Genomic DNA, 16154 nt, shown 5'->3' on the forward strand with positions numbered 1-16154 from the left:
AGCTTAAGTGGTTAATTCTATAGGCGGGTTTTAATACGTGTTACTTATTATTTTAGGGTTTCATCTACTCCCTCCCCCTTCTCTTCTAATAAGGTATAGACTTACGCCATTAACTTATTATAGGCTTCCTTTTAGTTCTTGCTTTCCTTATAGAGCTGGTTGATTTATGTCTTTATTTGGACGAACTTGGTATCGTCCGTTGGGGTCACCTTAAGAGACCTAGAGGGGGTTATGGGAGCCATATTATTAGTAGGGTGTAACTAGGTACGTACCTATAGTTGTCTTTAAGACATAATTATTAAAGTGTAATGGGGGTCGCTTGGCCATAGGCTAAGCTAGCCTCAAATGGGGTTCTGGTGGGAAATAAGGGCTTTAGGAAGCAGTATAGTCGCGTTAGGTTAATACATTAATTAACTATGGTAAGGTTGTGTTGCCAAAACGTCATGAGTAATCTTTCTGTTAGGAAACTAGATGCAATAACTATATCATGGATTGATGATGATGGATTACTGTGGGAATCCGTCATCTCTATATACTGCTATTGGACCTGGCTCTGTAGGCTCTGCACCACAGAGCCCGCAGAGCCGTCACGTGACCTCATCACGTGCCCTGATGCTTACGTGTCCATGTTATGGTAAGCATCGTCGCCATAAGCGATGTTGCCCTGGTCGAAACCCCAGTCATCGTCATCGCTGTCATCGTAATTATCCTGCAGGTCATTCTGTTGCGGCGTAGCCGTAACATTACGGCAACCGCGCCGCACCAGAATTACGATAATGACAGCGTCAGTAGCGATGGCCAATAGGACGATGATGACGTAAATTACGCTTACGGTTCCGATGCGGAACACAATATGAACACGTGAGGAAGTCACGTGATTGGATCTGTGGATCTGTGGATCTGTGGAAGACAGAGCCACAGAGCCAACAGAGCCAGGTCAGATAGCAGTATATAGAGGTGATGAATTACCACGGTAATCCATTATCGTCAATCCACGATACATTTACTGCATCCAGTTTCCTTACAGGAAAGATTACTCGTGACGTTTTGGCAACACAACCTCACTGTAGTTGATTGACGCATCAACTCAACGCGACCATACCGCTTCCTGAAGCCCTCATTTCCCACCAGAACCCCATTCGAGGATAGCTTAGCCCAAAGCCAAGCGACCCCCGTTACAAAATAAGCCATTTAAACTATTATATAGAAATAATCTACAGCTAAATATATAGCTGAATTTAAGAAATATGCTCGGGATGGCTCGCTAAGTGCCCAAGTTAGTATCCTGCGCCGTCTAAGTTTTCATATACACCATGCCGCAACTGCTCCTTCTATGGTCTCACAGGTGTTAGACTGTAAACTACAGAACTCACAAATCCTTCCCAACAGTATTGCCTCTGTTGCTCAATTCCAAATTCCTCCCATGTGCTCGTCTTAGCCTGTGCCTCCAACTTGATTTCCTAATTGTGTTCTACCTCCTCCCTTGGTCATTTCATGCCCTCTGAGTCATGACGATAAGGCGGATCTCAACCAGCAGCCATCTGCGTCTTTCCACCCATCAGCTCAAGCACATCCATAAGGCCCGAACCAGTCAGGATACCGGCTAATAACTCACGACAATACTCCCGTGCCCTTTCGAGTATCTCAAGGGCCGCTTGCATGCATTGACTTGCTTATCCCAGCAGAATTGATATAGTATAGCTGCGCACCATACAGTATTTATGTTCCCATCCAGGAGCTTCGCTGCGTCTTTCTCCTCGTCAAGATCCAGGATGTCCCCAATAAGAGCATGGGCCTTCAAGCTAAAATAATATCGAGTCCATAGGGTTGCGACGCTAGGACCCGGTGAAATAAAGCGCTCGTAGGCCATGCACAATGTAACAGCCAACATCCACAACTTTTGTGTTTGGATTATTCTTTAATCACTGTACAACATTTGCGAAGGCTGAAGGGTATCGGATCTAGAGCATTAGGAAACCGAATACACCGGAGCAAGAGTAGGCCCGGATAACCTACAGCTTTTGCCCTACTGCTTTAATGTGCGTGATAAGTTGGTTGGGCAGAATCTTCGAGTAATTTTCGAGCCTTTCACGAACCTATGAATGACTTAGTCTCTGCATGCACCGCACTAAATATACTGGAGGCGATACTTTTAGGATTAAATATGTAAATTAGAATGTAGAAGTCCTCCCACTTCTCCGATCCGCCACGGGAGACTGTTCGTCTTCAACTTCGCGTACACGGGATCGGAATCGCCAGCAAAAAGCACCTGTTGGTCTCCTAAGGCACGCATATTGTAGGTACGAGCCACTGCGGGAGATTACCAGGCTGGAAACGTATAAATACAGCCCAACGTTCCACGGGGTTACGGACCAATATATTTGACTTCCCTAGCGTTGGGCACGATGTCACCAGATAGCTTGGAATACTAAGGGATATTACATCACCAATAGCTAGAAGCTGAAAAGGGTAGTAAGCACTAAGACCTACTCGTAAGGCAAGACGTACGCATGTAGATCCGGGAACTAAAGCATCCTACCTCATTCCATGTAATGAGTCTTCCATAGTCGTATCCATGCTAATCCTCCCCACCGGAGTTATCAAGCGAGTCCAGAGATACAGTTGGTCTTCACCAAGTGTGGTAATCGCGGAGGTCAATAATGCAATCTCCTATAAATCCAAGCTAATGTCAGGGATGATATGTGCACTATATGGCGCAACAAGGCATGCGATAACTCGTATTGACTTAATAATAGGGGCTGATAGCGCAAAAAAGGGGGCCCTGGCATAGGATACCATGACTATTTTGTAGTGAGTAAGAACCGCGTTGCTAGTACAAACGAGTTCCTCAAACTAGTGCTGTGTTACCCCAGGCTTTCACGGTCTGCTTATTTAGTATATATTCAAGCTGCAGCAGTCGCCGCGGCCACGGACGTTTAGATCATCTCTGGAATTGAAATGACATCGATGCCTGGGCCACTGACATATCCCAGTTGTTTGAGCACCTAGACGTTACCGATGCGACAGTTGTCGGACACAGCACTAGTGGGGGAGACTTGACGTGCTTTGCTGCAAAGTTGAAGGCGCACAGCGGCTATGGTCCCTATGGAAGCAAGAAGTTGAGTTGGGTGTTGGGTGAAGAAGCTAGTGTTGATCAGCACGATGATACCGCAGTTGTTACAGGCCAATTAGAATCCCAGCGGCGTCCCTCTCGAAAGCTTGAACCAAGAACTTGCACTAATGCTGAAGGAATACTCCTAGTTTTCCTACGACGTACCCGAGGGTCCGTTGTTCGGGTTCAACCGGCCTAATGCTATCGTCAGCAAAGGTTTCATCCCGACCTGTTATAACCAGAGCCGGGATAACCAGAGCATGCAAGCATCTTTTAAGAGCACGTTTGACACCATCGCATCGTGGGAGACGGATTTTCGACCGGATCTTCAGAGCTTGGATATGCCTATTCTAGTGATACATGGCGTTGCCGATCAAATCATTCCCATTGGTGTAGGCAACCAAGACCAATTTCTTCGAGGATGGGAGGACCTCATGCATTGCCTCACATCGAGGTCGACGGTATCAACAACGATCTCCTGCCCGTTTTAAAGGAGACCTAGGCACTGCGTGTAAAACTTGTGTGTCCGCAGGTTTCTCGTAGCCTTTGATTAGCAGTGAGGTGATTCAAAACGTTCCTCGCTTTTTCCTCTTGAGTAGGTGCTCAAATCCTTCTTAGGTTTTACCTCTGTTCTACCGCTTGCCTACCCTACTTTGATTCCATATGGACCCTAGACTTTTATGAGGTCACCTCGTACATTGGGATAGTTGTAGCACACGCGCACGCGAGTATAGTATGTGGCTAGAGAAAGTGGTATACAATTCATAGTACAGTATGCGTACATTGCTACGATGACGATGCGGAGGGCAGGCGGGCAGCCGCGTCTTCAAGTGGCTTGAGAGGCAGCTTCCTCCTAGGTCTCCTCAGGTCCTCAGCCGTGACGCCGTTGACACCCACCTTTGTAATGCCCATCTTGGGTGCATCGCCTTTCTTAACAAACTCCCACAGGCCTATGGGGGTTAGCGATGGGACCGAAATAGAGCAAGAGGCGGCTCACCTGGTAGCTTATTCCCAGCCAAACGGAAGGCATCCCTCACGACCTGTTCGTGCAAATCTCCCTTGATCTCGAAGACGACCTTGCTCACGGCCAATCGAGTGGCCCAGTGATCAAAGCTGCCCTTTCCCTTGCCCATTCTGCTTTCGTTGCCGCTCGTGTAGACACCAATGTTGGCGGAGACGCGCTCGTAGAGGCGGAACTTCATCCCTCGCAGGCGCTTTTTGATGGTCTCTTCGGCAATGCGGAGCTGCGTCGAGGAAATGCGGCGGTCGTGGTCGCGCATGCGCAAGCCGTAGTCGCCCCACACGACAGTGGTGCCGCGCATGCTGCCGCCTGTGGGAACATGACATCGGCCTTTCCGCGACTTGCGAGATTCACCGGCTTTGGGAGCGAGCCAGTTGAGGTGGTGCGGCGTGGAGGAAAAGGCACGGGCGGAGGGGATGCGCAGGGTGGTGGATGCGACGGTCGGGAGCACTGCGCAGATTAGCACGCTGGAGCCGTGGAGAAGGCGCGATGGCAGCGCGTACCTCGTGGGCGAGATGCCGACAGGGCCATCTGGCCAAATTGGGCGGCCAGGCTCATGGTGGCTATCCTGGGCGGCGGCATGGTGGACGGCAGCAGTGAAGACACAGGCTGGTGCGGCCAAGCAGCGAGGTTCGACTGCGCACTTCTGGGTTGTGGCTAGTGCGTGGCGCCTACCGCGCCCAAGCGGGAAAGGGAAAGGGCCGCCGCGTGATGGCGCGCGACTGCCCTGCCCGTCATAGACGCGTTTTGGCTCAACCACCACGACTGGACTCTGCAACCACTCCAAGCACACAACGCCCGCGCCGCCCGCCCGCTGTCTCCCCGGCCGTGCGTGTTGCGATTGCCAGACTGGCGACACAGCAGGAAGGATGCCGGCAGATATTCGCAGTTTCTTTGGCGGCGGAGCAAAGGCGAGCCAGGGCAGCCAGGGCTCGCAGAAGAAAGACGAGGTGCGTCGACGAGCGCTGCAATCGACTGCAGCTGCCAAGCTGCAGCCCGGCGCACTGACAGATGACCGCAGAAGCCTGCACCCAAGAAAGCAGCGCCCAAGAAGCCTGGCCGTGCGAGCCGTGTGGTCGTCGACGATTCCGACGACGATGATGTCGACGAGCCAGCGTATGATTTACCGCAAATCTTTGACAACGGCGTAACTGACCAAGTGCAGACCCATGACGACAACCCCGAAGAAGCCCCCGCCCAAGAACGCCAACAAGGAGCCGTCCCCCGAGCTCCAAGAGACCACCACGTCCGAGTTCTTTGCCAGCAAGAACAAGCCCAAGCGCTCGGAGCCTGTCAAGAAGAAGCCCGCCGAGTCTACGCCAAAGCCGACACCCGTGAAGGCCAACGGAAAGGCATCTAAGAATTCGACACCGCCGACAAACAAGCGAGGCCCAGCAAGGCCGAAGAAGCACCTCACCACACATGCCACAAAGGACGATGAAGATGAGTTTCCGGACGACGATCTCGACGAAGCGGACGACATATTCGGAGACGACTTCAAGCCCCGAGGCAAGAGGGATGACTACGTGGAAGTGGCAGCTAGCGATGACGACGATCTGCCCGTACCCCTCCCACATAGGGGAACGCCCAAGAGGCCTGCGAAGAAGCAGAGGACGGCCAAGGCTGATGACGACTTTGATCCGGAGCATGAGGACGTTGACATGAAAGACGTGGATGCAGAAGACGACTTTGTTGAACTAGATGAGGATGAGCGAGCGGCCAAAAGCAAGCCCAAGAAAACTTCGACCGCCAACAAGAAAAGGAAGACTCCCGAGCCTGAGGACGAGGACGATGGTGAAGAGGACGAGGACGAGGAGCCCAAGTCGAAGCGCGGCCGTCCGAAGAAGGATGCACCGGCCAAGGCACCTGCAAAAAAGAAGGTCAAGAAGGAAGAGGCGGTGGAGAACAAGGATATACAAGCCATCTACGACAGCATACCCCTGGTGCGCCCGCCGACCCCTCCCCCGAAGGATGAAGCTGCCAAATTCGACTGGAGACAAAAGGCTGGTGGTGGGAATGCAGATGCCGCCCCGGTGGGCGGTGATTCAGGGTCAATGCCGTCGGGGAGCGAGACTTGCCTAGCTGGCCTGACCTTCGTGTTCACGGGCGTTCTGCAGCGGTGGGGTCGAACAGAGGCCCAAGAACTTGTCAAGCGGCACGGCGGGAAGGTTACCGGGCAGCCCAGCAAGAACACAACTTACATCGTTCTCGGACAGGATGCAGGTCCAAGCAAGCTGAGGAAGATAAAAGAGCTGAATATTAAGACCATTGACGAGGATGGACTCACAGCCCTGATCGAAAAGCTTACGGCAGCTGGCAATCAGGGTGATTCGAAAGCTCAGGCAGCGTATAAGGAGAAGCAACGCAAAGAAGAAGAGAAGATCAAAGCACAAGCTGCAGAGATGGAGAAAGAGGAGCAGACCAGGTTGAAAGCTTTGAAGACAGCTGAAACTGCCCAGAACGGCAAAGTTTCGTCCGCCCCTACCTCAGCCTCCGCAAACAGCTCAGAGCCAGCCGTTGACTCGCGACTCTGGACGACCAAATATGCACCGTCTTCGCTGAACCAAATTTGCGGCAATAAAGCTACAGTGGAGAGGCTGCAGAGATGGCTGCAGAGGTTTCCAAAGAGCTTGAAAACTAACTTTAAGCTGGCTGGTCCCGATGGTAGCGGATCTTTCCGTGCAGTCATACTCCACGGTCCCCCAGGTATCGGAAAAACTACCGCCGCGCATCTGGTTGCCAAAATAGAAGGGTATGATATCGTGGAAAGTAACGCCAGCGATACGCGCAGCAAGAAACTTGTGGAAGAGGGCCTGCGGGGCGTTTTGAGCACGAACTCTCTCAATGGCTATTTCGCGGGCGACGGCAAGAAGGTAGAAGCTGGGAAAAAGAAGATGGTCCTTATCATGGACGAAGTCGATGGTATGTCTGCCGGTGATCGCGGCGGCGTGGGTGCTTTGGCCGCTGTATGCAAGAAGACGGAGGTTCCCATCATCTTAATCTGCAACGACCGACGACTGCCCAAGATGAAGCCGTTCGACTACGTGACCTTCGATCTACCGTTTCGACGACCGACGGTGGATCAAATTCGGTCTCGCATCATGACCATTGCTTTCCGAGAAGGATTGAAAATGCCTGCGCCAGTTATCAACGCGCTGATCGAGGGCAGCAATGCTGATATCCGTCAAGTGGTGAACATGATTTCCACAGCCAAACTTGATCAGGAAGCTATGGATTTCGACAAGGGCAAGTCAATGTCCAAAGCCTGGGCAAAACACGTTGTCTTGAAGCCGTGGGATATTACACAGAAAATTCTCGGCGGTGGCATGTTTGCTGCCAGTAGCAATGCTACCCTAAACGATAAGATTGAGCTCTACTTCAACGACCACGAGTTTAGCCCGCTGATGCTTCAGGAGAACTATCTTGGCACCAACCCCATACAAGCATCGCAATACAGTGGCCCAGAAAAGAAATTGAAGTTGCTAGAACTGGCTTCTGATGCCGCTGATAGCATCAGCGATGGAGACCTCGTTGATCGCATGATTCACGGCTCGCAGCAGCACTGGAGTCTAATGCCGACACATGCGGTGTTCAGTTTCGTGCGGCCGGCCAGTTTTGTCGCAGGAAGCACAGCCGGTCATCAGACTCGCTTCACAAGCTGGCTCGGCAAGAACAGTTCTCAGGGGAAGCTCACGCGTCAGGTCAAAGAAATACAGGCCCACATGCGTTTACGTTCGTCTGGTGATCGACATGAGGTCCGACAACAGTATGTTCCCATCCTCTGGCAACAACTTGTCAAGCGTCTAGAGGATGGAGGGAAAGAGGCTATTCCTGAGATCATCGAACTCATGGACAGCTACTTCCTGACAAAGGATGATTGGGACGCGATTGTGGAGCTGGGCGTTGGGCCCATGGTACAAGAGAAGGTCAAGATCGCTTCGCAGGACAAAGCGACCTTTACTAGACTGTAAGCACACTTCTAAGAGCAGCTGTCAACGGTGACTGACACGATGCACAGGTATAATCAGCAGTCCCATCCACTCCCATTCATGAAAGCCTCGAACGTCGTCGCACCCAAGAAAGCGACCAAGGACAAACCCGATCTTGAAGAAGCGATCGAAGAATCTGACGAGGAGGAAGTAGTGAGTGAGATCAAGGAGGAAGACGAGGACGTCGACATCTCCAAAGACAAGTACGTCAAGCAACCTAAGAAAAAGGCTGCAAAGAAGGCCACGGGAGCCAAGCCTCGGGGCAAGAAACGCGCTGCTGAGGATGATGACGATGGGGAAAGCGAAGAAGATGTCAAACCGAAGGGCAAAGGAAAAGCCAAGGCTGCTGCGAGCAAAGCAAAGAAGAAATGAGCTCTATTGCGGTGATGTTGAGGTGCGCCATGATCGGGGGCATTTTTTGATCGGTAGAGAGCGGCGGGTTACAAGGTGGCTCACTTCTGTGACTATGTTGCCCAGATCGATTCGATACGCAGGAATAATGTAGGCATTGTCGGTGCCTTTTCGGGCATTTAAGGGGCTGCTGTCGTAGTTGAGTATCGTGTATGTATTCATTAGCCGCAGAATATGCCTGCAGAGCATTTTGAAGGCTTCCTCGGAATGTAACTTCAGTCGGTTGAGTATAGAGACCTTTGGGCGGAGGACCACTACTATAAGCTGGAGTGAATTGCATTGATTGCACAAGTGCGACTCGTTTGAACGGCAATATTGACTTGACTATGTACGGGTTAACCGCTCGATTACCCCAGGCTACGGTTCCATGAAATGGTCATCTTGCGGTGGGCAAGTACGAGAATGCAAATTTCCCGACGGAAAAGCATCTCATTGGCCCGATAGCACGCCTTTCTGCGAACGGAAAAGCCTTCTGAACCTCGCATCCCACCTTTGGACTGCATTATCGCAATTTACGTACATTCATCGAGCATATCGATCACATTCTTGATTAAAGCCTTTGTCCACTGTCCTGCATATCAATCTTTGGCGCAAGTTCCAGAGTACAGTTCCATGCTAAAAGCTAGTGCAAGAATTCAGGTAGGATGAGCGGGCACTCACACGACCCTATCGCGTCGGCAAAAGCGCAAGAAGCTGCACACAAGTTTGAGTTCCGAGTTGCCACGACTGCGGATATCACCGCACTACAAAAGATGATTGGGGAGTCGCTAAGGGCGCTCGGGAAAGGGTTCTATACACAGGCGGAGCTGGATGGGTCGATTGGATATCTATTTGGCCCTGACACGTTGTTGTTGCATGTAAGTGTCTCTTGTGTGACCTTTATCAACGCCCTTTGAACTGGCCCGCGTAGGTTTGAACCGCAAATCGAACGCGAGATGACAGGTAGACAGAAGGTTCTCGACGAAGGTGCTGATGCTTCTCGCCATAGGATCGTACCTACTTCATTCTCCATCCTTTAGACTCCCCCAATGTTGTCAGCGCATGTGGAGGTTGGTCTTTTCGCCGCACGTTGTACGGCGCCGACACTGCGCCTGGTCGGCTTCCTGAAGCACGCGATCCCAAGGTTGAGCGCGCGAGCATCAGGGCCATTTTCACGCACCCCGAGTGGGCAAGGCGAGGTCTGGGTACTATGATGATGCGGCACTGTGAGGAGCAGGCGAGAGAGGGTGGTTTCTCGGGGCTGGAGATGGGCGCGACGCTTAGCGGGGTCGCGCTGTATGAGCGTTGTGGGTATAAGAGGAGTGGGAAGATAGATGTTGTCAGGTATGTCCATAATAAAATTGACGAAGATAATCATATACTAACGATACCAAGGTGTCCGAATGGGGAGGGAATTCAGATAGTTCACATGCTTAAAGACCTGCCGGGATTTGGCATCGAAGCCAAAACTCTTGATGACGACAAGCCGAGGAGGAACGGGCTCGCGAGCAGCGATGCTTAGCATGAGACTAGCGATTTTGGCCCGCGTGAGGAACTATGGTGCTCCTCTGGTCAAGGTTGGCCAGTGGGCGACGTGCAAGCTCTCTGGCATCATCACACCTTGCGCCTGCAAATCGCATTGGTGTTGAGTAACCATCGGAGTCTAGACTATTACACTGTGACGGCATTCTGTCGATGGAATGAGCTATAAAAAAGGCCGACATTCTCAGCTTGCACCAAACATCAATGTGTCTATGTATCTTTCCGGTTGAGTTTAGGGGCGATTTAGAGCTCAATCAATCATAGCAAACAAATTCAACTCTTAATCGATGGTCGTACGCGTCAGCGATTTGTGTAAATGCACACAAATACCTCGAAACAATTATGCGACATCATTCAGTTGCTCGCGGATCCTATGCTCCATGTAAAGTAATGGTTTCGCACAACGAAGTCAAGCTTGAGTGGGGCTCTGAGAAGAAAATATTTCCTTCGAATATAGTCTCTATTGTCTGGTTCCAGATCCAGTGAATCGCTCTAAGGAGCTCGTGAGGGAAGATGTTCATGCGTTGTGTAAACTGTATCAAAATATAATAAAGCCTCCAGCGGATTAGTGTGTTACAATAGGAAGACTTGCCTCCTTACCGTTCATGTCCACAGCACGCATCACGATGCTCCCCGCAGATGATAAGAACACTATTCAACGATAAAGACATATCGTGCTCGCTATTCTGACTGTATACCGTTCGCAGCTGCTCTAGGCCCATCTAAAAGAGTGCTGCTGTATGCGGTACTGCCGAGATGAAAGCAAGCAAAAAAAGTGCACGGCATTTGTGGAAAACAAAAGAACTCTGCAGAGTCTGCTAGTTTCCAGGCGGCTCAGTCCGACCGTTCTATCCAGAAGCGACACACGCTCATGCCCCTTGGAGCATTTTGTTCAGCCGCTCTCCCTCGACTCTCCGGCGGGCAAGAACATGACGCAACATCAGGTGGATTGCCAAAAACTAACTCTCCCTCGGGGAATCGAACCCCGGTCTCCCGCGCTCGTAATCTGACGATGACAAGCGGAAATCATGACCACTAGACCAAGGAAGACTTGTTTGATAAGATTTCGTAATCTTTGATAATATATCACCGCATTTTATGATTGCCATTCGAAACACCATGGCTTCGCTACGATCGAGCTACAACCGAAAGACACGTCGCCGGTTTGCGGAACCGAGATGCAAGGCCCGCAACTAACAGAGCTTACGTTTTTGTGGCACGTGGTAACAGGGCAATGCTCGAGGCCAGCATATCAACCACGTGCGTCATAACGCCCGCAAGTACACGAACTGATACCACTTCGTCACGCGCGAACCGCATTCAGATCTATGGCACTCGAACGCTGTCACTCCAGGCACCAAAAGTCACGAATCATCAAAGTCATAATGTATCGCCACATTCGAGCCGCTAATTCAGGTAAAATCCATAGCGGTAGATACCGGACGAAAGGTTTCTTCTCCACGCATATCCGGAGACAGTGAAGCCTCGGTGCCTTGCGCACAGTTCCACAAGTCAAGAACTGTCCTCAGCGAGCGCGTTGTTGAAGGAAGCTCGGTTCACGCGCAGGAGATTTTCAAGTTCCGCACGCTGAGTCATTCTGCGCTAATGAGCACTTGGCGGCCACCCGACCTCAAAACTTCTGCTGCGCGCTCACCCTGTCCTTTCTTCACCATAACACTATGGACACACTCGATAGCACCCACTGGGACGTGGTAATTGCAGGCACTGGCCTGCAGCAGTCTTTACTTGCCCTGTAAGCGTGGCGCACTAAACACAAGCCGTTCCGCAATCTGACTGACGCAGCACTAAAGAGCATTGTCCCGCTCGGGCAAGAAGATCCTCCATGTTGACGAGAACCCCTACTATAGCGGCTCTGCTGCCGCCTTCAGCATTTCTGAGGCCGAAGAATGGGTAGCCAAAGTCAACGCAGGCGTTTACCACGCGGCCTTCGCCGAGGCATCCATACACGTGCCAGAGCCTTCAGAGTCAGACACACCTGTGCTATCGAGAAGACCGGGGAGGCAATACAATCTGGCGCTTGCTCCCGAGATCATCTACTCCAGCTCGGCGTTCAGGCGTCACCTGGTGACTTCTCAGGTCCACCACCAGGTTGGGTTTCTTCCTGTCGGTAGTTGGTGGGTGTACTCTTCACATGCTACGAGTGGAACGGCGACTGGCAGCCTGGAGAAGGTGCCCAACACACGTGAGGACCTGTTCGGAAACAGTACCCTCGACTTTCCGGCCAAGCGCAAGCTCGTCAAGATCCTTCGCTTCATTATGGACTACGAAAACGAAGACGAGAAGGTCAAGTGGGAACAGCACCGGACGTTACCATTCTCCGACTTCTTATCAACTGTTTTCAACGCCCCGAGCATCCTGTCGGCGCCACTACTAGCTCTCACCATGTCATCACAGAGCTCTGATCGTGTTACTACAGAGCATGCGTTGCCTAGGATAGCGCGGCACCTGCGATCCATCGGCACGTTGGGCAAGTTCAGTGCGCTTGTCCCTAAGTACGGTGGACTGGACGAGTTCTGTCAAGTCGCCTGCCGTGCCTGCGCCGTTGGAGGAGGTGTGTATGTCCTTGGAAAAGGCCTATCCACCTCCGACAACTCCGTGTCGACGGTGCAGATTCCCGTCGAGAACATGTCCGAATTGGGGACAGACGCAACAAACGATGCGAAGTCTGTCGTCGAAACTTCGGCCGTGCGCTATCCCCCGGCTGCAGTAGCAGAACACGTGCCTGGTGTGAGGCTTCATCTGAAAGATGGCGAAGCCGTGACCGCGCGTTGGGTAGTGGGCGAAAGCCCACCGGCCAACAATGAAAGTCCGCTCTGCAAGTCAGTTACCATCGTATCTTCATCGCTATCGACACTGTTCCTCCCTGTCATAGTGGAAGACAGACCTTTCCAGCCCGGCTCTGCCATTCTGGTCTTTCCATCAGGCTCGCTGTCCTTGTCAGAGGAGCTGGATGGCGATGAAAGTCTCCCCCCAGTACACATACATGCGCATTCCAGCGAGTTAGGGGAATGCCCCGCCGGCCAGAGTAAGTCATCACCAATCTATCCCTCCTCCACTTATGCCCTTATGATGATTGATTTTTTGAATACTTATCTACATTGTCTGAATTACTTTGACGATATATATCCTCTGACAAACTGATCTTGGCAATATTTTCGGATCCGATGAACGTTACGAAGTCATGCAACCGAAGCTAACATTTCACAGGCGTACTGTACGCTTCGACAAGCCTGGGTGGTGAGCGTGGCTTCGAGCTTCTCAGACAAGCAACCAATCGTCTGCTGACAAGCTTGGACGCTTCGCCATCGCCGAATACTCTCTGGTCCATGCAGTACGAACAGCGTGCGGTGCCTTCTGTGGCGCCATTGCCCATCCCGGATGGTGCGAGCGCTCACTTCCTCGGCATGCCTCCGGTACCGCTGGATCTGGTTGTCGACGATGTCGTGTTCGACCGTGTGCGAACACTTTGGCGGACAATCACGAATGATGATCTCGAACAATTCTTGCAGTTCAAGAACCGAGAAGCCGAAGACGACGATGACTTGTGAGCGAGCAGCTGCCTGCTGCCCGATACGAAGATATGATGAAACGATTTGTGGCTTTTGCGAATGATACCCAGAATAGTTATATTCCAATATGTATGCTCGTTCCATGTGTGTTCGGTGGATTGACATGTTTTGCCAAATTCCTTGTTTGTAACTTCTGACTATGCCACTATGTCTACTTCACCTGACCGGGTGGTGCAAAGACACAGACACTGCGAGAAAGTGCGATGCTGGCTACCGCTTAGCCTGAAGCACCGCTCTTGCTTCTAGACCCTCATCGACTTTTCACTTAGACTACTAGATGACACCAATCACCGTGACAGCAGCCACCTTGCATGCAGACCCTTTTTTGATCTAATGCTTAGGGGAGCTTCCGCCGGGCCGTTTCGCTTCATCTTATAGGTGCTGTCTATAATCACGACGCGGTTGACTAAAGTTTGGCAGCGTTCATAATGGTGACATAGCACCGATGATGGGAGCGCTCGACATCATCACCGACGCAGAACATCTACCAGTAATCCACATCGCACACTCACGTAAATGGAAGAAAAGTCAAATCTCCCCAATGGGAGAACGAACCATTATTATCTTTTGTCCTGCAGAGCGTCGCAGCTTGGAGAGAGATCAAGCCTTCCTACCTGCAGTAACGGGGACTTGAATGGCAGTATGTTACGTGGTGATCTACGGTCGGGTAGACATTCAATGGCTATCAATTCTGCAACTGCTCATTAGTCACTAGTTAGTTTTGCTAGCTTCAATTCGTTTTGTAACAGTAGATCAACTTTTCAAGCCAAATGCATTGTGCCTGGTGCTGCAGCATGTGAGTGCTTGATCTTTCGATTGCTTCGAGAACAAGCCAGCATGGCCATCCTGCGTTCGAGCCCTCGTTTCCTGTCGATAGGGTAGGTCACCTGGGTCCATACTTGCTGGGTTGTTTCTGAGCCTTCTGGAGTCATACAACCCACCATCAGTTACCTAGCTTTGTCGTTTCATGATAAGCTAACTGCTGTTAGTGGTGGATGAGAGCATGTCATTATGAAAGAGAGCAACTCTAGATCTACCCACGCCCTTATTATCACCCTCGTTCGCCGCTGGGCGAGAGGCCCATGTTTATTCTGTTCGCTGCAATGTCTCTCACTTTCGCGGTCCTGCAACTGGGAACTACTGGCGCCTATAAAGCCGCCATTACTTGGACGCCTTCTACTTCTGCCTCACACTCCAAAATCGCAGTCTTTACATACACTCTTGATATCAATTGCTTCCATCCAGCAATGCAGCTTCTTGCAATCGCCTCCACGGCGTTCGTAGCTTTCGTAGCTGCCGAATCTGCGACTGGAACTAAGCGTTTCACGTGTATATTACGTTGATCTAACCCCCGCTGCAGAAAGCCGACGGCAAGTCCCGGCTTGCGCGCGATGATGGCCTACACCATAATGGCTTCACCAATTTCCATCCTACCCTTACTGAAGCTTCAAATCTGTCAAAACCTGCGATATGAGGTGCCGGAAGTACCGCTGCTTCTGGCCGTGGGGCGAGTGCTAATGTCGAGCTGAAGCGTTGGCCGAGTTCGAGCAATTCGACACTGCAACACCGTCGACGATACCAGCACTTACAACCCAACCTCGACTCCCACTTTCCGCCTGCAGCCACCTTCGGGTTGTGATCCTAGATGCGTCAAGTACCACTGCGGAGGTGCTCGATGAGCTCAAACGTGCCGAGCAGGAGGGTACTGCCCTGTCCATCGAAGCAGCGGCCCTCAACATCAATCCTGCGAGTATGAAATTGGGCTCCGGTGCCAACGCCAACTATAATTTTCGAGCGCCTTATGGTCTAGCTGGCTCAGAGTGCTACTAGCTAGACCCTCGCGGTAGCCCGCGTGTCTACGCTTGCCCGAAGGGCCAGTTTTCCACCCTTTCCCGGCAGAACGAAGCTGCTGTAAGAACTGATTAGGTTCAGTTATGCAATTTAAACCATACTGCTGCAATAAGAGACAAAGACTATCCCCGTCAGAATGCTGAGCACCGCAATATCCTTGTTACGCGCTGATACGGGGGATTGAGACCTACGCTTCTTCCCAAGCACGACATTTGATCTAGGCCGTTAGGTGAACAGAATTATCAATCCTCAACTTAGAGTTCAAGGTCGATAATGTTGCCCAACCAAGGGTAAATCAGAATTCAAGCTCTTGGTACAGTCGTGTATGTATGGAGACTTTTCCCTGGGCTTTCCCGCGAGGTGTTCATATGAACTAAGCGGAGAGACATGCGGAGGTCATATATAGTTCACTATCATCATGTCAGATCTTATCATAGATGATCTACTTTAGAGTGCCCAAGCATTACCCCAGTCGTTGCAGGGATTTGTCACTATGGATACTACGCTCTGTATTGATTCGTGGATCTGACTCCCTGTCTTACACCCAAAGTTACTGAGCCTACGATCAGTCACTGATCATTATCTGGAAATCGTTGCGCAATAATCTGCAAGTCTGTTTTGTTGCTCAGATCAACGTTGTCCATGCTGCGCAGCTTGCA

At 51.3% G+C, this 16154-nt stretch overlaps 6 protein-coding genes and 1 non-coding gene across 7 annotated transcripts; 4 read left to right on the plus strand and 3 right to left on the minus strand.

Moving 5' to 3' along the window:
• Positions 1-1603: 1603 nt before the first annotated feature.
• CC84DRAFT_1093040 (uncharacterized protein) lies at positions 1604-1870 on the minus strand (the record flags this gene model as incomplete). The annotated part of the gene is made up of 1 exon (XM_018174500.1): positions 1604-1870. One exon carries the CDS (start codon positions 1868-1870, stop codon positions 1604-1606), a length of 267 nt encoding a protein of 88 aa, XP_018035257.1.
• Positions 1871-2957: 1087 nt separating this feature from the next.
• Positions 2958-3501, plus strand: CC84DRAFT_1076669 (uncharacterized protein; the record flags this gene model as incomplete). The annotated part of the gene is made up of 2 exons (XM_018173727.1): positions 2958-3176; positions 3262-3501. Coding segments are annotated over 2 exons (459 nt in total), but the record flags the coding sequence as incomplete, so codon positions are not given.
• A 349-nt stretch (positions 3502-3850) lies between these two features.
• CC84DRAFT_1165254 (ribosomal protein L16) lies at positions 3851-4749 on the minus strand. Its single transcript, XM_018178676.1, has 3 exons — positions 4637-4749; positions 4110-4583; positions 3851-4062 (listed from the first exon to the last, which is right to left on the minus strand). Exons 1-3 carry the CDS (start codon positions 4713-4715, stop codon positions 3899-3901), a joined length of 717 nt encoding a protein of 238 aa, XP_018035259.1. The 5' UTR covers positions 4716-4749; the 3' UTR covers positions 3851-3898.
• Positions 4750-4901: 152 nt separating this feature from the next.
• CC84DRAFT_1147857 (DNA replication factor C, large subunit) lies at positions 4902-8788 on the plus strand. The gene is made up of 4 exons (XM_018176607.1): positions 4902-5083; positions 5155-5249; positions 5299-8100; positions 8152-8788. The coding sequence occupies exons 1-4, from the start codon at positions 5003-5005 to the stop codon at positions 8492-8494; spliced, it is 3321 nt and encodes a 1106-aa protein (XP_018035260.1). The 5' UTR covers positions 4902-5002; the 3' UTR covers positions 8495-8788.
• Positions 8789-9015: 227 nt separating this feature from the next.
• CC84DRAFT_1260184 (acyl-CoA N-acyltransferase) lies at positions 9016-10341 on the plus strand. Its single transcript, XM_018184973.1, has 3 exons — positions 9016-9390; positions 9522-9856; positions 9908-10341. Exons 1-3 carry the CDS (start codon positions 9178-9180, stop codon positions 10032-10034), a joined length of 675 nt encoding a protein of 224 aa, XP_018035261.1. The 5' UTR covers positions 9016-9177; the 3' UTR covers positions 10035-10341.
• A 676-nt stretch (positions 10342-11017) lies between these two features.
• CC84DRAFT_t60 lies at positions 11018-11104 on the minus strand. The gene has a single exon. It is a non-coding gene; the product is annotated as a tRNA-Asp (tRNA).
• Positions 11105-11733: 629 nt separating this feature from the next.
• CC84DRAFT_1093755 (FAD/NAD(P)-binding domain-containing protein) lies at positions 11734-13623 on the plus strand (the record flags this gene model as incomplete). Its single annotated transcript, XM_018174536.1, has 4 exons — positions 11734-11807; positions 11866-12702; positions 12808-13100; positions 13283-13623. The coding sequence occupies 4 exons, from the start codon at positions 11734-11736 to the stop codon at positions 13621-13623; spliced, it is 1545 nt and encodes a 514-aa protein (XP_018035262.1).
• Positions 13624-16154: the final 2531 nt, after the last annotated feature.

Source organism: Paraphaeosphaeria sporulosa (genome assembly GCF_001642045.1).
Source record: "Paraphaeosphaeria sporulosa strain AP3s5-JAC2a unplaced genomic scaffold CC84scaffold_6, whole genome shotgun sequence".
Taxonomy (NCBI): Eukaryota; Fungi; Ascomycota; class Dothideomycetes; order Pleosporales; family Didymosphaeriaceae; genus Paraphaeosphaeria; species Paraphaeosphaeria sporulosa.